Below are 23166 nucleotides of genomic sequence, written 5' to 3' on the forward strand. Positions count from 1 at the left end.
GGGCAGAGCCGCTCGCCAGCTGCATCCCAGCTCCGACTTCCAAGAGAGAAGCGCCGGAGGTCTCGGGCTGCCCAAACCTACCCGGGGCTCTGCCCCACGCTTGGCAGCTCTCGGAGCACTTTGCATGGCACCATTTGCATGGCTGCAATTTCCGCCTGTGTTGGAGGGCAGGTCTTAGACACGAAATACCTGCTCTAGGCACTGAGCCCCTCTCTGCTCTGTCTGGCACCTACTGGCAAGGAAACCCTGCCCAGGCTTCCACCCGGACAATAATCCGTCAATTTGCCCTGTGAAAAATCAGTAAGATCAGTCACATTCCTTTTTTTCCATGTTGCACATGTGCAGTTTTGGGCTGGTTCCTGAACTTTTGGTGAGCCCTTTGCCAGGACCCGGCTCAGCGTGGAGCCTCGTGCCGTTCGGTCCCAGCCAGGGTGACAGTCGGGGTGGCTGGGTTAACCCCACAGGGCAGCGGTTGGGTTTGGGTTGCTCTTCTGCTGCGTGTGGTTTAGCTTTGCAGAACTGGGCAGGGAAAACACGCAAGGCTGGAAAGCCTGCGCAGGCATGGCTGGAGGAAGAGGAAGAGGTGTTGCGTTGTACGCTCGGATCAGCTATTCTTGCCCTCCGGAGGAACCGGAGGCAGGGCAGGACTCCGCAGGCAGGCAGGGCAGGCAGCCACGGAGCCTGCTCGGGGAGGCGGTTGTGAAGCGCCCGGAGCCGCTCGGAAGAAATCCCACGCCATTTCCAGAGGGATTGAGAGGCAGGCAGGGAAAAGTGAGGAGGCGAGGGGAGAGGGGGCAGGGGAGATGGCTGCGGGGGGGGGGGGCAGAAGAAAGGGTGCAAGGGAGGGGGAGGGAAGGGGAGGGGGGGGCAGGGAAGGGGTGCAAGGGAGGGGGCAGGAGAAGGGGTGCAAGGGAGGGTGGGCAGGGGAAGGGGTGCAAGGGAGGGGGGGGCAGGAGAAGGGGGGGTGCAGGGCAGCAGTCGGGCAGGGGTGGGATCGTGACGCTTTCCGTCTCGGCCATAAGATCGACATTCCCCCGCCCCGGGGCCGGCGGGCAGGGCGGTGTGTGGGCCCGGGAGCCGCGGCGGCCCCCCCCCGCGGGGCCGGGCGGGCGGGCGGAGCCCTGCGTGGGGAGGTGCTGCGCACTCGCCGCCGCCGCCGCCCGGATAAGCGCGGGGGGAGGCGGCGGCGCCCAGGACCGCGCCGCTCCGCCCGGTGCAGGTGCGGCCGAGGGGGGGGGGGGGAGAGAAGAGACGAGACGAGACGGGGGGGACCCGCGCTCATCCCCCAGCTCCGTGCCCCCCTCCTCTTTGCACGTTCCCAGGGCACCCCCTTTGCACGCCCCTCTGTGCACCCCCGGGGTGGCGGTTCCCAGGGCACACCCCCCCTCCTTTGCACGCCCCTGTGTCTATCCCCGAGGCACCCCCTCCTTTGCACGCTGGTCTGTGCACTCCCGGCGTGGCAGTCCCTGGGGCACCCCATTTGCACGTTCCCGGGGTACCCCCCTTTGCACACCCCTCTGTGCACCCCCGGGTGGCGGTTCCCGGCACACCCGTTTTCCGCAGCCCCGGGTGGTGGAGCGTCGCTCCCGCCCCACGAGTGGGCGGCCCGTGGCGGCGGCCCGTCCCCGTCCCCTCCCCGGGACACCGGCAGCCCGGCCCAGCCGGCGAGCTCGGCCCCGGGGTGGAGGCGGAACCCGGTGCCGGTGCCTAGCCCTACGGCGGCGGTGTCCCCCGTGTCCCCGCAGCCCCGCCGGGATGTCGCGGCCGCTGTCGGACCAGGAGCGGCGAAAGCAGATCAGCATCCGTGGGATCGTGGGAGCCGAGAGCGTGGCCGAGCTGAAGCGGGGCTTCAACCGGCACCTCCACTTCACCCTGGTCAAGGACCGCAACGTGGCCACCCCCCGTGACTACTACTTCGCCCTTGCCCACACCGTGCGGGACCATCTGGTGGGACGCTGGATCCGCACCCAGCAGTACTACTACGAGAAGGACCCCAAGGTGGGAGCGAGGGGGGATGCTGGGGGGACACGGGGGGGGACGGACACCCCTCCTTGCAGGGCAAGGGGGTGGAGGGCGGCGGGACCCCCCCCGGCTTTCCCATGGTGAGCCCTGCGTTATGGCTGGGGTGGGAATTTGTCCAGCCGTCGTAACCCCTTGCGTGCAAACCCTCCCTCTGTGAACGCGCTGTGGGAAGATAGAGAAGGAGGGGGCTCGGTTTTTCTTGGGTTTAGGGGTATCCCCCTTAACTTTGCCGAGCATAGGGACTGGACTTTAACAAGCGAGGCCACTGTCCTTTGCTTTGCAAAACAAACAGAGCGCAGCTTGGCCGGGAGCTGGGTGCAGGGCATGGGAACAGCGTTTGTTGTCCCGCAGCGCTGGCGTGGGTGCGGTCTACCAAAAGCAGCTGCAAAGCCTTCTAGGGTGAATTAGTTGAAAGGCTTAAATGAACCCGAAGCCAGCCGCAAGCTGGTCTTGTTTAAAATAGGCGCAAGCCTAATCTGCGCTACGGTGATCCCGAGCGTGAGAGATCCGGTTCGTGCAGGAGTTGATGGGCTGCTGCTCGTCTGCGCTGGCTTGCACCGAGCGCGGGCTCTGGCTGCTGGGGGATTAAGCAGTAATCCCCTCCTGACACCTGGACAGCCTTGTCGCCTCCAATTTCCTCCCTGCCAGAGTGGCCTTGCCAATGCCTCGCTGCGACCGTGCCAGCCCCCGATATCTCAAAACCCCGCCTTGTGTCGTGTAGGGGTGAGAAAAAAGATGAGCCTCCTTTGAATCTGCAGACTCTCCTGTATAGCCGAGCCGTGCTGGGTGCCGTCCGCCCGGCGTCACTGCTTCCAGCTCTGCTGGGACCAAACCAGTAAGCCCAACTGATCCTGCCCAGCACAACCCATCGCCGTCCCTAGCCCGACCCCGCGCAGGTCCTGGGGAAACCTGTCAAGTCAGCGACTTCCTCCAGCCTAAATCCTTCCTTAAAACCTGCCGGTGCTGACGCCGGGGCATGGCTTACACGAGCCTCTGCGTTACCGGCTGCCTCCTGCGCCCATCGTGTCAGTGAGAGGGGAGGCGAGAGCACGCAGTGCTCCTGAGACCGAAACCCCCGGGGACGGCAAGAGGAAGCCCGTGTCCCCGCGACTGCCGCACTCGCCTAGCCCCGGCGGCTCGCTTGGTTTTCCGGTTGCTTTGCAGCTCGGGGTGACGTTAGGAAACGTCTCCTCTTAAACTTTAAACTTTGTACCACCGCAGCCACCGGCACGCTCAGGGTGACCATCCTGGAGCTGTCCCTGCTCTCGGATGGCGCGCCGGGGCTTTTCTAAACAAAACCACCTCGGCGCTACCCTCTTCCCGGCTTGGGAAATAGCAGCGGCAGGAGAGCAGGGCAGGGGCTGTAGGGCATGGCTGCCTCGGGGCCCCCGAGGAGCTCCAGCCTTCAAATTCCCGGTGCAAACCACCCTGCTCTGTTGAGAGTCGAGGTTTTTCCTCTTGCTTCGAGATAACGCCTGATAAGGGCTTCTGGGATCCAGAGGAGCCTCCTCCGGCCCCGGGGAAGGTGACTGGGGAGTCGTTTTCTCTTTCAGAGGATTTACTACCTCTCCCTGGAGTTTTACATGGGGCGGACGCTGCAGAACACCATGATTAACCTGGGGCTGCAGAATGCCTGTGACGAAGCCATCTACCAGGTGAGCATCGCGGGGGCGGGTGCGGATCCAGACCAGGAGGGCTCAGTGCTCTCCGACTCCTGGGGATGTCCGTGTTTTACCGCGCTGGCTGCAAATCACTCCTTGAGCCGCGGGCAATGCCTTAGTGGATAAATGCTGCTCCAGAACCTGCTCTCGAAAGGCCTGGGGCCGCAGCCGGTGCTTGCAGCCTGATTGGGGCTGCCCAGCCCAGCGGCTGAGTGCCGAGGGATGCGGCACGGCGCTGCCAAGCACCGGTGGGATGCAGGCTGAAGCCCATCAACTGCAAGGAAGCTCGTGGTTGTATATATGAGGCCATTAATAGCTATAATCAATGGCAGAGGGGAATAAAACCTTGGCCTAACTCAACCCTGGCCTAGCGCTGGCACCGTGCGGCACTCGGGTTGTCGAAGGTTTTTGGGTGGCTCCTTCCCCCCGCCTCCCTGCCCTCTGCTTGCACCCGTGGCGACCAACACCATCGGACATGGCTGGGGTGGTTGCACAACAGCTGGAGAAGCTTTCGAGCAAACACGTTCAAAGGAGAGGAACTTATTTTTAGGGTTTTTTTATTTTTTTATCTGTTGACCTTGCAATGAGGGGTGGCAGCTTGGCTGGGGGTGAGGGTGGTGGGGAAAAGCCTGGGCTGCTACATGGCGGTAGCCTGGGGAAGCAGAAGGTGCGAGGTCGTTTGGAAATCATCCTCTTTGCAGCGATGGCAGGTAAAGCTCTGAGGGAAAACCTCCTTACTGCGTATGCTGAGCCCCCACAAATGCCAAATGTTTCTAAAATAAAATGTTTGGCATCATAGAAATCACTTAAGATATTTCTGTAGGCATTGAGGGCTGCCGATGAAATTCAGAGCTGTGCAGCCTCGTGCCATGAAACACCGGCGAGGCTGTGACCGGTGCTGGTGCTCCCGACCTGTCTGTGACTGGCCGGTTTGGGAGAAGGTGCACCCCACTTGTGCAGGGTCCGGCCCTCCTGCATGGGTGGCCGTGGGACTGGCGTTGTCCCTGCTTACTGGGACCACGGGACATCGGGGGGATGTTGGACCAAGAGGTTCCTGGGGGAAAAGGTGGCTCAGCCCTGACGAGACACCGTCTTATTTCCCGCTGAGCTGCCTGAGGAGCTTTGCATAGGCAAAACCTCGTCTTCCCACAGCATCCCAGGCTGGGAACTTTAAATTTCCTTGTAAAAGTGGTGTAGCTGCTTCTCTGGGTGTCTCTGTTAAAGGGTGATGCCTGGAGCCAGGGGGACGGGCACCTGGGTGCCTGCCCCAGTGGGATGGGGGTGCTGGGGGAGCAGGAACACAGCACCTGCCCCTGCGGGGCTGCAGCCGTGGGGCTGGGGCAGGGAGAGAGGGAACAGACCCGGGAACGAGCCTCGGGAGACGGGCCCAAAATGTCTGGGACCACGAGAGCAGCGCCCTGGTTTGGCTGGTGCCCCCCAACCCCCAGGAGCTTGTCCACGGTGAGGTCAAGGGCACGCGTGTCCCTCGTAAAGGCTGCTGGAGTGACTTTAAACACCAGAGCTGGTCCCTGCCATACCGTGGAGCAGCAGTGGAGGGGGAGAGGGGCTGCTTTGGGTGCAAATCACGGTGTCCCACCCGCAGGGATGGGTCTTGCAGGGTCGGGTGCATTTCCACCCCTCCTGGAGCCCCACCTGCAAGGGGAGCCCACCTGGGCGCAGGGCAGCACCCAGGGGTGCGTGCCAGCAGTGCCTCCCCGCCGCGGGGCTGGGTGCTCTGAGAGTGCCGCCTTCTCGTCTGTAGCTCGGGCTGGACATGGAAGAGCTGGAGGAAATCGAGGAGGATGCCGGTCTCGGCAACGGCGGTCTCGGCAGGCTTGCCGGTGAGTGAGCCCCCCGAAAATGGTCTCGTTGCCTGGGTGGGGGGGGGCACAGCCCCAGGGGCTTTGCATCCACTGTGGGGGGGTACCTAAACCCGGGGGAGGGGGTTTATCGCCCCAGCCTTTCCAGCACTGGACGAGAGGTGCTGGGTGGCCGGCAAGCGGCGGTGGCTGCTGGCCCTGGCTGGTGTCCCTGTGGGGTGGCTGCTTGCTGCCATCGGCTGTCCATGGGGAGAAGGACCCGCTGTCTCCCGGGGCTCCTGGCTCCCCGGGGAAGTGCAGCTCCCTGCTCTCCTCTCTCCCTGGCAGCCTGCTTCCTCGACTCGATGGCGACGCTGGGGCTGGCAGCCTACGGCTACGGCATCCGCTACGAGTACGGCATCTTCAACCAGAAGATCCGGGATGGGTGGCAGGTACGGACAGAGGCGTGCGGCCCTCACCTTCCCCCGGCACAGCCAAAGCCCCGGGTCTGGTCTTCCCCTTAGATCAGGCCAAGATCAGGATGCACAGACACTCTCCCTTAGCTTGGACACTGCTGGAGCCAGAGTTGGTGCCGTGATACTTAAAACTTGTCAGATGTTTTCTCGAACGAGTTTAACTTCTTAAACTGGTGCAAGCACATAGCATCCCTCCTTGCGGCGGGGAAGCTCGTCCTTCATCCCAGCTGGCTCCGGTGTGCGGGGCTGGGGATCGGCCAGTGTCACGGTTCCCAGTCAAGCCCGTTAGTGGCTCGGTGCAGCGGCACGGAGGGGAGCGGATCTGCCTCGCAGCACACCCCGATAATTAGCAAAAAAGCTGCGAGGCATCAGCGTGACAACCTTTCCTCCCGAGCCGGGTTTGTGCGGATGCCTGCCCGCAGAGCGGGGATGTGAGCTATATCCCCGCCGGGAGCAGGGCCCCTTTCTGGGGCTGCTGTGGGAGCAGAGAGGCCAGTGCTTCCACCTCTTGGGCATCCCTGCTCCTCCTGCACGGAGCCACAGCCGCCCTGTGCCCTGTGCTTCCTAGCAGCTCCTCGCAGGGGCTAGCGGGATGCTCTCCTTGGGAGTTTTCTGGCTGCTGCAGGCTGCCCTCGTCCACGTCCGCAGCGTGCCCTGCTCGGGGCCAGCACCACCCCGAGAGCTGCTCCGTGGCTGCGTGGAGCCGGCGAGGGTGGAGAAGTCGTGTCCCTGCTCCTCGCGGGGTGGGGATGGTTTCGCTGAGGTGGTACGGGGATGGTGTGGGGAGGTCTGGGGGAGGCCAGATCCAGCCCCGCAGCCCCGCTGTGCTGCTCGCCGCCTGGGTGAAGCATCAGAGGATGGAAGAGGCTGTTTTGGAAATGCAACGGAAAACGTGGTGTGTATCAGCAAAACCCCTGGTGGGAGACAACCCGGAATAGCCGGAGGGACCCTGTGAGCATCTCCAAAAAGCTGTATCTACAGCCGGCAAGTGGAGGCCTTTCCTCCTCGACGCTGTGAACTAGTGATTCCCCGGCTGCTGCGTCCTAACGGGGCTTATCTCCTCTGACCCTCACGCATCGCCCCTGCCGCCCAGAGCTCTGACCCAGCCGTGCCAAAGGCGATGTCTAACCCAGGCTCTCCCCTGTAACAGCTCTGCCAGGCTAGGGAACGAGCCTGCTTCGTTAGCCAGCCTGCAGGCTGGGATGGAAACTCCAATTAAGAGGGTTGATGGCAGCAACATCGGTCGCAGCATGGCGGTGTTAAGGGTGCGCTAAGAGAAATGTTGCTTTCACCCCCACCTCATCCTCATCCATCATCTCTCTGGCAGGGAGACCGCAGGGTTCAGGGTAGTCGGGGTAGAGCCCTGCCTCCGGGCTCACCCCGCGGTGCCAAAATCCGGGTTTAGGGCAGAAGGATTCCGAAGCATCATCCCCTTTGCCACGAGCAGCCGGAGCCTTTCCCAGCCATCCTCCATGTGGCACAGCCCGGGGAGGTCCCCGGGGCTGGGTGACCCCGTCACCGCTCTCGCTCCCTCTGGCAGGTGGAAGAAGCCGACGACTGGCTCCGGCACGGCAACCCCTGGGAGAAAGCCCGTCCCGAGTACATGCTGCCCGTGCACTTCTACGGCCGGGTGGAGCACACTGCCACCGGCGCCAAGTGGGTCGACACCCAGGTACGGGCTGGGGTGCAGGGGAACCCCCCCTTGCATGGCTTGTCCCATCATCTGGGGGGCTCTCGCTGGCCGGCTGCACCCCGGGCACGGGTCCTGCCAGCATCCCTGCCGGGGACGGTTGCGCTGGCAAGGCTGCTCTGCTGGGGTGGAAAAGGCAGCGGTGGAGCAAATTGGGGAGGAGATGGACATAGGGATGGGGACAGATTTTGCTGCTCCACATCTGCAGCCAACCTCCGAAATACGCAAAAGCCCCTCCAGCAGGTCTGTGTGCAATGCACAGCCTGGCACGACGGCTTAAATTAAGCTTCTCTTGACCCTCGCAAGCCTCTCTCCATCCCCTGAGTGCTTCTGGCAAACACCAGCCGCCAGGCAGATCTGGGGGACCAGGGTGTCCCCGGGGCAGGGGCTGGGGATACCAAGCATGTCCCCACGCGTGCAACTCCGTGAAGATGGATGCAATCCTGAGCTCACCTCTGCAGGAGGGTCTGTGGGATGGGAGGGCTCCGGCGGGGCAGGGGGGACGTGGGGGGACACCAGCCGGGGGCACGGCACGGCTCCGGCTGCCCTGCCGATGTCCTAGGTGGTGCTGGCGCTGCCCTACGATACCCCCGTGCCCGGGTACATGAACAACACCGTCAACACCATGCGCCTGTGGTCGGCTCGAGCACCCAACGACTTCAACCTGCGGGACTGTAAGTGGGTGCTGGCGGGGTGCCGCGCGGACAGGGCTGAGGGGGGGTCCTGCGCCCACCTTATCCCTCTGCTCCTCCCCAGTCAATATCGGAGACTACATCCAGGCTGTGCTGGACAGAAACCTGGCGGAGAACATATCCCGCGTCCTCTACCCCAACGACAACGTAAGTCGGGATGGAGGGGTGTCCCTGTTTTAGGGCTGGCTAAAGATTGCGGAGCAGCCCCTCTTGCCGGGACATTGCAGAGATGTTTTAGTTGTGTTTTGAGCCGGCTGTAGTGCTTGGATGGGGATTGCTGCCTCTCACCGGGGCTGCAGCAGAGATGAGTCTGTTCCCGGGTAAATCCATGCTCAGCGCGGTAAAGGAGGAGGAGTGGGAATGAGCACGTCCTGCTGCAGAAATGTTCCTCGAGTTTCAAAATATAACATGAAGGCAAACTGATGAACACTGCTGGCATTTTCCTGCCCAGCCCTTGTAGCCCAGGACCAGAGATTGTGCCTCAAATTGCCGTTTGCATCCCGACCTCTTGCTGCGGGTGTTCTTGCCGTGCTGCACGCTGGCTGGCACGGAGGCGCGATGGGATGTACAACCCTTCCCCAGGCACTAAACGAGCTGTGGAGCTGGGGAAGGCGATGAAGGGCAGCTTTCCTTGCTCTGCAGCCTGTTCTGGTCAAGCCTTGATAAGGTTTTTTTTTTTTTGTCCCATTTAATCCTACCCCAGCCTGGTGAGAAGAGCTGGGGGCACCACAGCTCCAGCGGTGAAGCTGCAGATCCTCTCTCACAGACCAGTGGGTTGATGTTTTGTGCTGCGTGAATGGTGGTTTTCATTTTTGTCTTAGAAATAGCTAATACAGCCCCTATGGCTTTCCTTCCCGTTGCCCCAGTATCTTTTTTTCTGCAGCCACAATTTTCAAACCAGGGCACTGGGGAGAACAGCTTTCCACGATGCTTGGGGGGGGATATAAACCTCTGTTTGTACCAGCGCATCTCAAAACCCCTGTCCTGAAAGCTGGGAAGTGAGAAGACGTCGGGGTTTGAGCTGCTGCCAACACCGGCACTGGGGAAGCGCTGGGGGCTCACACCGTGCCGTGCGGTGGATGTGTGCCGGCGTGGGTCCCCACACGGCAGGGAGCCCCGGGAAGGCGCAGCTCCTCTGGCACAGGCGTGCCTGGGCAGCGCAGTGCAATCCTGCAGCGTCCCGCTTCTCTGCTCACAGTTCTTCGAGGGGAAGGAGCTGCGGCTGAAGCAGGAATACTTCGTCGTGGCTGCCACCCTCCAGGACATCATACGCCGCTTCAAAGCGTCCAAATTCGGGAGCACAGACAGTGTCCGAACCGTGTTTGATTCCTTCCCCGACCAGGTACGAGCCAGGGTTGCTCTGACGTGCGCCTCAGAGCTCATTTCGATGCCTCCCAGATGCGCACCCCGGGCTGGAGGGGTTTTGTGGACCCTCCGTGGGTGCCTGTGCCTGGCTGGCTTGGGCAGCAGGATGCCCACGTGTCCCCGTGTGCCACCCCTGTCTCCCCACAGGTCGCCATCCAGCTGAACGACACGCACCCCGCCATGGCCATCCCCGAGCTGATGAGGATTTTTGTGGACATCGAGAAGCTGCCGTGGAACAAGGTAGGGAGACCCGACCTGGCCCCTGGGTCCCCTCCGCTTGCACCCACCCTCCTGCCTGCCCGCCCGCGGCAGAGGAGCTGGGGAACCAGTTTTGTAGCTGCTGGTGGCCTGGGGAGTGACGTGGAGCAGTCACGTTGGGTTTAACTGGTATGGACTTGGAGGAGCCAGCTCGGCCGTGCTGCTGGCCATGGTGGGAGGACCACCATGCGTGGGTTGCTGGCACCCACCCGGGGCTGCCTCCACCCTCACCGCTCAGCGCCGGCTCTCCCCCTGGCAGGCCTGGGACATCACCAAGCAAACCTTTGCCTACACCAACCACACAGTGCTCCCCGAAGCCCTGGAGCGCTGGCCGGTGGACCTGGTGGAGAAGCTGCTCCCCAGACACCTACAGATCATCTATGAGATCAACCAGAGACACCTGGATGTAAGTGTCTTGGGGCAGTGCAGGAGCTCTCTCGGAGAGGGGGACGGGGATGGCACGCGTTGTGCTGTCGGGATTAGGGGGATGCACAAAGCGATGATGTTGGGTGTGTGACCAGGTGGTTCTGGCTGCTATTTGGGGAGGTTGGTATGTAGGAAAGCCCTTCCCGCCAGTGCATTGCCATCCCGCAGTTAGTGGCTGTTTTAAAGGCTTCACCCATTGCTCCAGGGACTTGCCTGTTGGCATTTCTTTGCTCCCTAAACGCTAAATTCATCCTGGAAGAGGATGAGGTTGGGAGTACAAAGGAGATGGTGGTTTGGTCTCCTGGTCTGGCAGCACGAGGCTTTTGCCAAAACAGCCCCACTGGCCAAGCATGTGCCCACAAGCCCTTCTCCGTGGGGAACTTGGGGGGTCCTGTCCAGAGACATCCATGCTGGGGAAGGGCACCCTTTGGAGGGGGTTTGCACCGTCACTCTGGAGTAAAAGCCACCGCTCTGGCTGGTGTTAAATGCACTGGGGACACCGCTGTGGCCCCCTCTTTGGGAGCCATCAGGTGGGACATCTCTAAACGCCGGCACTGCTCACCGCCTCTCCTGCCTCCACCGGCAGCACATCGCGTCCCTCTTCCCTAATGACGTGGACCGGCTGCGGAGGATGTCCCTGATAGAGGAGGGAGGCATCAAGAGGATCAACATGGCCCATCTCTGCATCGTCGGCTCCCACGCTGTCAACGGCGTGGCGAAGATCCACTCCGAAATAGTCAAGACTCAAGTGTAAGCGTGGGGCGGGAGGCGGTGGTGGATCACCCTCGGCTTGGAAACGGTGGTGGTGCCAGGTGGGCGAGCCTGAAGCTGTCCCCTCCTCGTCCTCGTAGCTTCAAGGACTTTGCAGCGCTGGAGCCGGAGAAGTTTCAGAACAAGACCAACGGCATCACCCCGCGGCGCTGGCTCCTGCTCTGCAACCCGGGGCTGGCGGAGCTCATCGCAGAGGTAACGGCACTGGGGGGGAAGCATGCTGGCCCCCGACCCTTCCCAACCCCAGGGACGCTGCCCCCAGGGACAGCGCTCCAACCTCAGCCATTTACATCTTCTAAATGGTCAAGCTCTGTTTGCATCTCACCCGAGTGCTCCGTTCCCGCTTCCCAAGCGCCGCTGGCTTTGCCGGGTGGGAGCAGCGTGCCGGATGAAGGCGGCCGCCCCCATCCCACCGTCAGCCCGTGCCTGTGCTCCTGTTGCAGAAAATCGGGGAGGACTACGTGCGGGACCTGAGCCAGCTGACAAAGCTGCACGAGTTTGTGGATGACGACCTCTTCATCCGGGAGGTTGCCAAAGTGAAGCAGGTGAGGGGTGCGGGCGGGGGGGGGGGAACGCAGGCAGGGGGAGCACAGGCTGGGGGGCTGACGTGCTCCCTGCCCTCACCCAGGAGAACAAGGTGAAGTTTGCGCTGTACCTGGAGAAGGAGTACAAAGTGAAGATGAACCCTTCCTCCATGTTCGACGTGCACGTGAAGAGGATCCACGAGTACAAGCGGCAGCTGATGAATTGCCTGCACGTCATCACCATGTACAACCGTAAGCTACCGCGCGCCCCGAGGGGACAGGCTGCCCTTGGGGTGCACGAGCATCCCTATCCCCCGGGGCTGCAGCTAAAACAGAGGGTGACACCACGCTGCTGTCTTCTCCAGGCATCAGGAAGGATCCTGCAAAGCTGTTTGTGCCAAGGACAGTGATCATTGGGGGCAAGGTAAGTTGGGTCAGGAGTTTTAGGCATTTTGGAGGAAGTCCTTGAAAATGCTCTAGGGGATTTGGGCGCAGATGTTCTCATGGGGTTGTGTCCCTGAAGCCCTCTGAGAAGCCCTTGGGCTTCAACCCAAGCAAGGTTCTGCTGCCTATGGTCATGCAAGCCCCCAAAAACTTGGTGGCACAACGCATGGGTTGGATGAGGGATGGGAGCAGGGCTGAGTGGGTTCTTCCCTGGGCATGCGGGAGCTGGGTGCTCCTCGCCTGCCCCTGGCACCAGCCCTCCAGGCTCACCCGTGGCTTTTCTCCTAGGCTGCCCCAGGGTATCACATGGCTAAAATGATCATCAAGCTCATTAACGCTGTGGCTCAGGTTGTGAACAACGACCCCGTTGTGGGGAGCAAGCTGAAGGTCATCTTCCTGGAGAACTACAGGGTCTCGCTGGCAGAGAAAGGTAGCCTATGTGGGGCACACAGTGGGGAGGGGATGTCCGCCCCGTGGCTCTCCACCAGCCCATGGCTCCATCACTGCGAGACAGCAGATCTAACGTCCTTCAGCACGATACAAACCTAAAGCTGGTCACCGTTAGCCCCTTGTGTCCCTGTGTTTTGTTGGCAGTGATCCCTGCTACCGACCTGTCGGAGCAGATCTCCACGGCGGGCACCGAGGCGTCGGGTACCGGGAACATGAAGTTCATGCTGAACGGGGCTCTGACCATCGGCACCATGGATGGAGCCAACGTGGAAATGGCCGAGGAGGCTGGAGAGGAGAACCTGTTCATCTTTGGCATGAGGGTAGAGGACGTCACGGAGCTGGACAGGAAAGGGTGAGGGCTGGGGACACTACAGGGGTGCTACCACGGGCAGCTGGAGCAGCACCGTCTCATATCAACCCTTCCCTGCCAGGTACAACGCCCAGGAGTACTACGACCGGCTCCCCGAGTTGAAGCAAGCCATTGACCAGATCAAGAGCGGCTTCTTCTCCCCAGAGGAGCCTGACCTCTTCAAAGATGTGGTCAATATGCTCTTCCACCATGACCGGTAAGGCCTGGGGATACCATCCCAGGGTTGGGTCTCTCCACCAAACTCCTGGTGCCCGTGCAGAGCAGCACCCTGCACCAACCATCCACCCTCTGCCTGCTAAGGTCCCATTTTCTGGCCCTGATGTTGTGCACATGGAAGAGCAATTGATGGCTCTCCATGTGCAGCACTTCACGCTTGCCGCATTAAAGCCTGGGGTACATTAAAGCCAAGACACATTTGAGCGCGCAGCCCTCGCCAGATGATAGGTGCTTTTAGGTATCTCAAGGGCTTTCCTGGCCGGAGCACTAAGCAGCCAAGGGCCGTGGGCGTTTGCATCGGGGAAATGTCTTCGTGGTGAGCTGACGCAGGGTGTGCCCTCCCGGGGCACCCGTCCAGCCGCAGGGCACCCTACAAACAGGGCTTGGGGAGGATGAATTTGTCTGAAGCATTATTGTTGGAGGAAGCCCCAAATCTGGCAGCCCGAGCCCCGTGCACTGCAGCCACCAGCCGCTGCCGTGCTCCCACCTGCGCATTTCTGCTGTCGCTGACTCCCGCTTTCTTCGCTGCTACAGGTTTAAAGTTTTTGCGGACTACGAGGCTTATGTCAAATGCCAGGAGAAGGTCAGCGAGCTGTACCTGGTGAGTGCCAGCCCGGGGACAAGGCGGGGGAGCTGTGATGGGGGCACAACATCCCATCCTGGAGAAGGGGTCTGGTGGGGCTGTGCACATAGATGGGTTCCTGGCGAGGAGGCTCGTGGCTGTGCTGCTGCAGGGGGTCCCTGGTTGAAAGCCAGTCTCGGGGCCAAAGTGGCACCCATGGGCGCAAGCCTCCGGCTGCACCGTCCCACCACTCTCCTTGCAGAACGCCAAGGCATGGACCAAGATGGTCATCAGGAACATCGCGGCGGCTGGCAAGTTCTCCAGCGACCGCACCATCAAGGAGTACGCCCGGGACATCTGGCACGTGGAGCCCTCTGACCTGAAGATCCCGCCGCCCAACGAGCCCCGGGATGCGGCCGAGGACAAGACCCCCAACGGCACGGCGGCGTAGGGGCACGGAGCTGCTGCCGGCCGGAGCCGGGGGATGCGAGCACGTGCGCTGTAAAATTGTCTCTGCTGTCTAGTCTCTGTGTTGCTGCTGCTGGCTTTCCTGCGGACGGGGAAGGGGGGTTTTATAACATAAGTGTCGTGAAGAAAGCGAAACCGTGTCGCCCTGTTGCTTGCATAGGTGCTAAAAATAAAAGTGCCACTGGAGTCCAAGGGACTGTTTGCTGAAGCCTAAAATTAGGGACTGGGCTCGCTTGCACCAACGCTAACGCAGAAAGGGTGCGGGGGGCAAGCTGCTGGGGCTCAGTGCCGGCCAGGGTGGGCAGCACAGCTGGCCACAGCTGTCTGAGCCCTTGCAGGTGATGCTGAAGCAGGACTTGGGGTGCAGCTCTTGCCAGTCCTGAGGCATCAGTGCCAGGGGGATTAAATATACTATATTTAATGGTGTATATATACCATTATATACTCTCCATATACCCCCACCACTGCCCCGTACGATGCTCCCAGTCACGGCTTGCACGGTGCTGTCCCAGGAGCAGCACCCAGATCACAGCAGTTATCTCCAGCCCCTGACTAACCTGCAGCGTCCTCGAGGCAGTGGGCGAATTAAAAAGTTTCTCAGTAGTTTTTATTACGTACAGCAGTAAGTTCAGTACCATGAGGGGTTGCTGGTGTGGGTTTGAGGGAGTGCTCGTGGTCGCTGCACGCAGCAGCTGGCATCACTTCATGTTCAAGAAGTCTCTGCAACAAGACGCAATAAACCTTACGCTGTATCACTGACCGTCCTGTGCTGCTTGAGAGCCTGATTTCTGATCCCTGGATGGGGGTCTGAGCTGAGCTTTGAGCAAAGACGAGCTGGGGGCTGTCCCCAGGGTCACCTCCCTGTGACACCTGGGCTGAGGACAAGCTCAGGGCAGTGAGGAGCAACTGGAGCTCAAAAATTGATGCCAGCAAGCACCGTAGGGAGGGGAAGGAGCAGGGTTGTGGCAGGCGAGGGTGCACCCGTGGAAGAAGAGGCCAAGGCTCATTCTATGCCCCTCCCCACTTCTGCAGAGCAGCACTTACTTCACCAGAGCGGGCAGCTCCGGGTTGAACGAGATGTAGTCGTGGCCCAGGCCCAGCTTTTCAGGAAAGGTAATGAACTTCACCTTGGTTTTGTCCTTGTAGGCGCTGCGTGCCATCTCGAAGAGCTGCCGCGGGGTGGGAGCGTGGTTAGCGGCATTCACAGGGGACCCCAAACCCCCTCCTGGCACCCTGGGGCTGGCCACCCCCTCTCCCTCCCCTTCAGCCCCCCCCAAAACCAGGCTAAACCAGCACCCACCCCCGTTAAAGCCCGCATGGAGGCGATGGTGGTCCTCACCTTGCGGCCCAGGTGCGGAGGCAGCACAGCATCATCTTCTGCGTGCAGGATGAGGAGTGGGCAGGCCAGCACCTTCACGCTGCGGGCAGCAAGCACAGCACTGAGGAGCCACCCTGGAGCCGACAGACCCGTGGGAGCCTCCCTGGGTGCTGCTAAAACCCCCACAGCAACCCTGACACCCCACCGCCCCAGTGCTGCCTTTCAGAGCCATCCCAGCCCATCGGTGGCTAAGGGCAGCTGAACTGCCCCAGGGTGATGCCCATGCTGCTCGCCCCAGCACCAAGCACCCTAATAACCTTAAAGCGCCAACACAGGGTGCTCAGGCTTCAAAAACACCCGTGAACCAGGTGGCTTTTAGCAAAGGCACCCACAAACACGGAGGAGGAAGGACCCTGCCGCCACAGCGTGTGTATGCTGCAAGGCGGATGGGACTCGAGCATGTAGTGCTCAAAAAAAGGATGTTGGCTTGTGGACTTTGCTCAATAGTAATATTGATATCTGAAGTTACGCAAATAAAAAGCCACTTTTAAAGCATGAGTAAGCTGGGCAAACACAAATAAGAGTGCAGGGATTGCATGGTGTGACACGTCCGACCTGCCCCTCCTCGGCCAGGTGGTCCCAGCATCATGCCCGCAGCCCCACGGGGACGGCTGTGCCCCATCCCTCCGGGCACTCACTTCTCGTCGCTGCGGAAGAACATGTTGCCCAGAGCTAGCGAGTCCAGGATGAGGTACTGGAAACCAGGGAACTGGCGGTAGATCTGCCCGGTAGAGAGGTGGGGGGATGCTAAGTCATGGCTTTGATTCCTGCACCCTTCCCATGCCAAGGGGGAGCCCTGGGTAGCTGGGGCTGCCACCACTGGGGGACCCTGTGGGCAGAGCCCCCCACCCACCACTGCTGGGGGACCCCGTGGGCAGAGTCCCCAGGCTCACCTTGGTGATGGGGATGTGGGCAGCCGCCTCGCGGATGTTGGTGTAGGGCGACTCCAGGACCACGGCATCAACCTGGACCCCTGAGGGCAGAGGGGGGTGAGAGCAGGCATGGCTGCGGGGGGCTGTCCCCCCCCTCCCTGGGCTGCTGTCACACTCCCGTCCCAGGCAGCAGCCATGAGGCCAAGATGCCCCCATCCCACTAAGGAGGATGGAGATGGCCACTTGTCCCCGCTGCGGGGGCCGAGCCTGACGCTCGAGCAGAGAGTGACAGGGCTCCCCAGCTCCTCTGTGGCCCCCACAATCTGGCCAGGGACGTGCAGAGCCCCGGGGGGACACCACGTGGGACCAACCCAACCACCCTGGCCCTTACCTCGCTCCTCCTGCAGTTTTCTTGCCACATTCGTGGCAATCCTGTGAGAAGAGAGGTGACAGTGAGGGGGAGCAGCCATGATGCCCCGGCGGGGTGCACAGCACCCTCAGACCCCCCCTTGCCTGCTGGGTTTTGCTTTGCAGGTGCCTCCACCAAGGAGCTGCTCCAACCCCTTGGTCCATCCCCGGGTGGCACCAGTCTGGCAGCAGTGTCACAGCCCAGGGACCGGCTGTGGGCTCTGGCATCAGCCAGCACCCATGGGGCTTCCCCCCCATCACCCATCCCCGCACCTACCCTGTCCCCAAGGAGTGTCCCCAGAAGAGGATGCTGCTGTTCCCGCTCCGTGCTTTGGCCCAGTCGTAGAGTGCCAGGACGTCCGTGGTGAAGCCGCTCTCCGTGGGGTACCCACTGGAGTCCCCATAGCCTGTGGGGAACACGGCTCGGTGTCATGACCCTGGGGGGGAGACCGGTCCCGGGGGGGGTCACTCAGCGAGAAGCAAGGGGGATGACTTTACCTCTGTAGTCGAGAGCCAGGATGTGGAAGTCAGCAGCTCCCATCGTCTGTCAGAGGAGTGGCACGGCGTTATGTCCTGGGGCGAGGGGGATGCACCCCCAGGTCCCCCAGCATGGCCGGGCTTGTTCTGCCCAGGGTCCCTCTTGGGTCCCCAGAGCCAGCGTAAGCCTTACCCCTGGTAGGTCCCAGTCCCCCCACAGGGGACCACTTACCTTCAAGAACTGGACGCGGTGGCTCGCAGCCCTGATGGGGAAAATGAGGTTAGAGCTCGGGGAGGGACCCTCAAGCAACCCTCCCCTCCAGCGCCGGTCCAGGCGAGGGACCGGGGTGACCTTTTCCCAGGAAGGGAGAGCTGGATGGGTGGGTTTTCACATTTCCCTTTAACTCAAAGGGATTTTCCTCCACCCATGGGGTCAGAAACTGCCGCAGCAGCCCAGAAACCGCCGGCTGCTGCGCCGAGTTTGCTAGTTCTCACCCCACGCAGACACGCTGCGTGACAACGGCCACCGCACCCGTCCTCCCCGGGAGAGGCAGGCGCGCGGTCCCAGCCCCGCAGCGGCACTCACGGCTACTCGCCTGGTCCCCCCATTGCCGTGCAGGTAGATGATCACAGGGTGAGCGTCGGCGAGTGCTTCCTCGTACCAACGCTGGTCCTTGCCCCGCGCCTCGGCCCCTCTGCTGCCCGGCACCGTGTGCCTGGGGAGGCCAGAGCGGGGTTACCCGGGACGGGGGACACACACGACACACACGACTCCACCCGGTTTAGCCAGGACACTGGCATAGCCACGCGACTGTGCCCACCCGGGATGCCGGGGCTGCGCCGCTCACCAGACGCCGACTGTGATGCCTGGCTCGGTGGCGAGGTACAGGCTGACGGTGTTGTTCAGCAGCAGCTCCGGCCGCCGAAGGTCCGTGAAGAAGGGGAACGCCACTGATGGAGAAATCGCAGCCATCGCATGGGCAACCCAGGAATCCTCATACCCAGCTGCTTTTATGCATTTTTCCAAAGCAACACATTATTGTTTTTAAATTATTTGCCTGGAAGCCAAGGGCCGTGCTACAGCCGGCTCGGGGAGCGGGTAGGCAAGCACAGCCCTCTGCCATCCCCTCCCACCCGGATTTCTAGCCCCGTTGACGCTGTGCGTGCCCAGATGTGTTGCAACTTCAGGCAGTAAACAGGGTCGGCGGCACCGCGTTATTACAGCTTGCAAAACACGAGGCGCCAACGGGAAAGGTCCCTCTGTGCCTCCTCTGCAAGCCCGCAGCAAGGGGGGGGTTTGGATGGGTGCTGTCCCGGTGCCACCCAGGCGCTGGGTGCGACCCCACCCATGTTTTGGGGACCCCTCCCAGCCTCCTGCCTCCTGAATCCCTGGGAGGGGGCTCTCCCGGTTGGGACAGCCCCAGGGCACTCACGGAAGTTCAGGAAGACGAATTTGGTGAGCAGGACTGGGAAGAGGCGGATGAGGAAGGGCACGGAGACGTAGATGAGGAGCAGGTCCAGGAGGAGGGTGCGCAGCCAAGGGCGCCAGGCCAGCCAGCCCCTGCAAGGAAGGCATCTTGTTAGTACATCCCCTCCTGCCCCAAGGGCTTTGGGGCACAGCGGAGCAGGGTCCCCGTTCCCAACCCCAGTCGTGATGGTTGGATACAGCGGCTTTTCCGCTGCAAGGGCCTGAGGCCGCCATTTGTGTCCCCCTGGGGACCGGGAACTGGTTCCCCACACCGGGGTTGTGTTTGGCTTTTGGGGATGGAGCCGAGGTGTTGGAGCAGCCCCAGCATGACACAGAGTCGTGAGAGGCCACGATCCGGTCCCCCACAGCCTCCCACGGGACACCAGCAGGCAGGAAGGGCAGGACACGTGCCAGGGCCGGGCACTGCAAGCCAAACCGGCAATAAGGAGTGACCGATACTCTGTGGCAACACTCCGAGCCGTGGCTGGCGAGACACAGTCACGGAGGTGTCCCCAAGCCCGGCACCAAGAGCCTCTGCAATTCTCCAGAGGCAAGGCGGAAAGCTGGGAAAGGGGTTCAGGGAGCCCACAGCACCGGGGGAGAAACCAGCCCCCAGAGCGATGTCCCCCAGTGCCACCAGCACAGGGTGGGGAGCGTGACCACCTCCAACAGCGTCCTGCCCCGAAGGGCTGGGGGAGGCATCCAGCCACCCCAGGCCGTGCCCTCTGCAGCGAGCCGCCGGCCAGCCCCAGCCTCAGCCTCCGAGAGGGAAGGGAAAGCCAAGAGCTGCAGCTTGCCCGGCATCAACGTCTCTCACAGCCTGACGGTGCTGGGCAATGGGGAAACTAGTCTGGGCACTGGGGGATTTAGGGCAGAGGTTTCTGACAGGCGTCCAAGCACAGCTCGCTCCCTGCCAGTGCGTGCCTGGGGTCATGGGCGCTCCTGCAGAAGCGGATTTAGTCCGTTGCCTGCCCTGGGGCGTGCTGCAAGATACCGAGAAAAGGTTGCAAAGTGGGTGCCAGGGCAAGATGGCATGGTCCCCCGGGCACAGGCACCCTTCCCGGGAGGGTGGCAGGGTGGCATGAGCCGTGCTGGAGCCACGGGGAGCTCCTCGAATGCCAGGCACCCCCCAAGACTTTGGTCTGAGCAGTCCCGCTGTACGCCGGCAGCAACGGGCCAGCAATGCCCTCGCAGTTAATTATTAGGTGCTGCTCTTGGCCTACACCTAATATTCAAGTGCAGGGGTGAGCGCCCACACCCGCTCTTGCACAATACCTGCTGCAGGTGAGCACTGACGGGTCTGGACCGGGGGACATGCCCGCCAAGGGGCACCTCTGACAGCCGGCACGGCAACAGGCCACCGCATGGCTTCGTGGGGACGGCAAGGTGACATGGGGACACAGTCCCAGCATGGAATCACGATGGGGGAGAGGACATGGCCATCATATCGGATCACGGCCGTGGCAGGGTGACATGGGGACACGGCCGTGGTACAGGATCATGGCTGTGGCAGGCTGGGGGGACACACATGGGCTCATGGCCCCAGCAAGGTGACAAGGTCATGGCGTGGGGACACAGGAGCATGGCCACAGCATAGGATGACGGCCTCGGCAGGGTAGCAGGGCCACGGGACGGGGACACACCTACGGCACCGGGGAAAGAGCGGCGGCGCATGGTGACAGGGGACGCGGCAGCGGACACAGCCGGGGAACAGAGCACGGCCACGGCAGGGAACAAGGCGACCCAGCGGAGAAACACCGCACGGGGACGGGGACACGATCCCGGGGAACGCAGCGCGGCGCTGCCCGGCCCCGAGTCGCAGCCGGGCACCCGGCAGCGCCCCTACGCCGGCCCGGCAGCCCGGGCTGCCCGCACCGCGGCGGGTACTCACCGCTCCCGCCGGGCCGCGCCGGCCCTACCCTCCGCCCGGGCGCTGTCGCCGTCGCCGTGGCCCTCACCGTCGCCGTGGCCCTCACCGTCGCCACCGCCGCCGCCCCGCTCGCCGCGCCGCCGCATCGCTCCCGCCGACTGCCCGCGCCGCCGCCGCCGCCGCGGCTGCCGGTGCCGCCAGGCTCCGCCCCACGCCGAGCACAGCCCCGCCCCACGCCCCCAGGCCCCGCCCACGCCAAAGCACGACCCGCCGCTCGCAGCCGTCCTCTTGCCAGCAGGCCGCGCCCTCCGCGCCAAGCCACGCCCTCCTCCCGCCCCTTTGAGCCTCGGGGCGGGGCCGCGGCCGCCCACGTGGTGCCGCCGTGCCCTCCCCGGGGTCTAAGGGGCCGGGGGGGGGACGGGACCCCGGCAGAGGTGCACCCCCGTGTCCCCGGGGGCTGGGCCGGGGAGAGCACGGGGCCAGCAGCGAGGTGACACGCCGGGAACATCGGCCTTGCCATGGCAAGGAGTGTGCAGGGAAAGATTCCAGGTTTAAAAAAATAAAAATAAAAAAAAAATTAAAAAAATTTAAAAATAAAAAAAAATTTTAAAAAGAAAAAAAAGATTTAAAACCAAACCTGGCTTCCCTTGGCTTCAGCTGGAAGGGTAGAAACCTGCTGCTGGCTCCCTTCTCAGCTGCCACTCCCGCCTGTAGTTCTGTCAGGCTGAGTCAGCTGGAAATTTTCAGGCTGAAACTTCCCACCAGGCAAGAAATATCCCTGTTTCACCAATACGCCTCATGAAACTCTGCCAGGCGCAGGAGGATGCGCTGCCGGGATGTGGGCACGCAGGGCTGGGCCATCGCCTGCGTCGCCATGCCTGCCAACGGGGCCCGCAACCGAGAGGGCTTTGATAAATACATTACAGGGGGGGCTGGGAGCAAACCCTCTCGGCAGAGGAGCAGCCGGCCCACGCCGGCGTTTCAAGAAGCTGCTCTTATTTCACCTGCCCTCCGAAGCAAGACCTGCACTGGTTTTCCTGAGCTCCTGCAATTTTAGCCGAGCTCCAGGGCCAGGCAAGGCAGGACGTGACAGTGGGATAAGCTGCTGGGACGAGGCAGGAGCTGGACACGTGGCCCTGCACCCCTCCAGCACCCAGTACCCGTGGTGGGTGTCTGGCGGGGGGGTTTGTCAGGGTGCTCATGTGCAGCTACGTGAATCGGTGCGGTTTATGCGGGTGCAGTCTGCACCAGGCCCCAAATGCAAATCCAAAGACAAACAGATCCAGTCAAACCGGGGCCACCGGGGCCATGGGCAAGCGGGTGCATGTTCCCCGTCAGCAGATGTTGCAATAAGGTGGCACAAGCCACCCGCAAGCTGCTCTTCCCATGCCACAGGGGCAGGAGGACAACGGAAGCGACCGGCAGATCTGGCTGGTTTTACACACAAGAGCTTTTTCCTTCCACCCCCAATTTTACCCCGTTCCCAGTGGGTGCTGGGGCTGCAGCTGGGGCACACGGCAGCGTGTTGCTGTGAAGATGATGGGAGAGATGGTCCCCAGCACCTCCGCTTTGCTGCCTGCTGGGATGGGCAGGGTGCAGCCAGTGCTGCCTGCAGGGGCTTTATTCAGCAGCAAGAGCTGGAGAGGATCGGCACGGAGTTATGGCAGATGCTTCAGCAACGCGGTGTGCACACCGGGATGGAGCAGCCGCGCAAATACTTCTTGCAATAAGGAGCCGGCACAGCAAACGTAACAAATAGGAGGGTTTCCTGGGCTGGAGGGAAAATCCTGCAACCGAAAGGGTGTGCAGGAGCAGGCCCAAGCAGCGGTGGTGGAAATGCGACTTGTACAGCGGGGGCTGGACGTGCGATGGCAGCAACGAGCCGCAGCCGAGGAGGCCTGGCACTGCCGCGGCTTAGCACGGCTCGCCATTGTTTTATGCAAAAAAAAAATCAAAGTTTGGGCTTATTTCATTCCAAACTTCTCCCCGTACCAGCTGTGAGACGGGGAGATTTCCGGCTGGTTTTTCCTACGGCGTCATTTCCTAAGTGCCCCCTTTGTTTGTTTTTTGCTGATGGTTTCGTAGGGTTTTTTGCTAATTTTTTTGCTATTTTATGGCCCTGCTTCCCTCTGGTCCGGCAGGAGGCCGGGGTGAAGGGTGTCTCGCCTGGCACGGCGCAGTGGGAGGAGACCCCTGGAATGCAAGAGCGGCTCTCGGCTCCCCCCAAGCTCCCCGGGCCGTGCCTGGACCTTTCCTCGCCCCGGCAGAACAAAGCACCCCATTGTGCAGTGGAAATGGGAAGGAAAGCGTGACGGGGCAGCGAGAGCCGTGTCGGGAGGGTGTTTCTGCAGGGACTGGGCGCCCACGGCCTCGCAGAGGGGTCACCCACTGCCTGCTCAGGCGGCCACGGCTGCTGACCCCGTTTTCGGGTGGCTCCGTGCCAGGCCCCGAGCCTGGCCGTGGCGCTGGGTCCGGCCGGACCGTTGCAAGCAGCTCATG

At 62.2% G+C, this 23166-nt stretch overlaps 2 protein-coding genes across 4 annotated transcripts; one reads left to right on the forward strand and one right to left on the reverse strand.

Moving 5' to 3' along the window:
• Window positions 1-1714: 1714 nt before the first annotated feature.
• On the forward strand, window positions 1715-14947 carry PYGL (glycogen phosphorylase L). 3 transcript variants are annotated; one of them, XM_050897773.1, is made up of 20 exons: window positions 1715-1998; window positions 3576-3677; window positions 5446-5524; window positions 5831-5934; window positions 7499-7630; window positions 8211-8322; window positions 8405-8487; window positions 9539-9682; window positions 9853-9945; window positions 10223-10369; window positions 10976-11139; window positions 11241-11355; window positions 11604-11705; window positions 11789-11936; window positions 12050-12108; window positions 12417-12558; window positions 12723-12930; window positions 13010-13144; window positions 13699-13765; window positions 13989-14947. In XM_050897773.1, exons 1-20 carry the CDS (start codon window positions 1756-1758, stop codon window positions 14175-14177), a joined length of 2568 nt encoding a protein of 855 aa, XP_050753730.1. In that variant the 5' UTR covers window positions 1715-1755; the 3' UTR covers window positions 14178-14947. The 3 variants fall into 3 exon arrangements, with proteins under 3 accessions (XP_050753730.1, XP_050753731.1, XP_050753732.1); XM_050897774.1 differs by lacking the exon at window positions 3576-3677 and having other exon boundaries at window positions 13989-14736; XM_050897775.1 differs by lacking the exons at window positions 3576-3677; window positions 5446-5524 and having other exon boundaries at window positions 5914-5934.
• On the reverse strand, window positions 14850-20813 carry ABHD12B (abhydrolase domain containing 12B). The gene is made up of 13 exons (XM_050897941.1): window positions 20689-20813; window positions 18763-18890; window positions 18178-18280; window positions 17926-18045; window positions 17562-17592; window positions 17351-17396; window positions 17130-17259; window positions 16836-16876; window positions 16466-16545; window positions 16211-16293; window positions 15534-15612; window positions 15239-15363; window positions 14850-14914 (listed from the first exon to the last, which is right to left on the reverse strand). The coding sequence occupies exons 1-13, from the start codon at window positions 20811-20813 to the stop codon at window positions 14893-14895; spliced, it is 1113 nt and encodes a 370-aa protein (XP_050753898.1). The 3' UTR covers window positions 14850-14892.
• Between the last annotated feature and the right edge of the window lie 2353 nt (window positions 20814-23166).

This window comes from Gymnogyps californianus, chromosome 5 (assembly GCF_018139145.2).
Source record: "Gymnogyps californianus isolate 813 chromosome 5, ASM1813914v2, whole genome shotgun sequence".
Classification (NCBI taxonomy): Eukaryota; Metazoa; Chordata; class Aves; order Accipitriformes; family Cathartidae; genus Gymnogyps; species Gymnogyps californianus.

Excerpts from the sequence above, each read along its gene's own strand:
- PYGL (XM_050897773.1), top strand. The coding sequence starts at position 1,756 with ATGTCGCGGCCGCTGTCGGACCAGGAGCGGCGAAAGCAGATCAGCATC. Across the intron at positions 1,999-3,575 it reads ACTACGAGAAGGACCCCAAG|AGGATTTACTACCTCTCCCT; the intron begins GTGGGAGCGAGG and ends TTTCTCTTTCAG. Across the intron at positions 13,766-13,988 it reads AGGTCAGCGAGCTGTACCTG|AACGCCAAGGCATGGACCAA; the intron begins GTGAGTGCCAGC and ends CTCTCCTTGCAG.
- ABHD12B (XM_050897941.1), bottom strand. The coding sequence starts at position 20,813 with ATGCGGCGGCGCGGCGAGCGGGGCGGCGGCGGTGGCGACGGTGAGGGC. Across the intron at positions 16,294-16,465 it reads CCCACATCCCCATCACCAAG|ATCTACCGCCAGTTCCCTGG; the intron begins GTGAGCCTGGGG and ends TCTACCGGGCAG. Across the intron at positions 15,613-16,210 it reads TTCTTCCGCAGCGACGAGAA|CGTGAAGGTGCTGGCCTGCC; the intron begins GTGAGTGCCCGG and ends TGCTGCCCGCAG.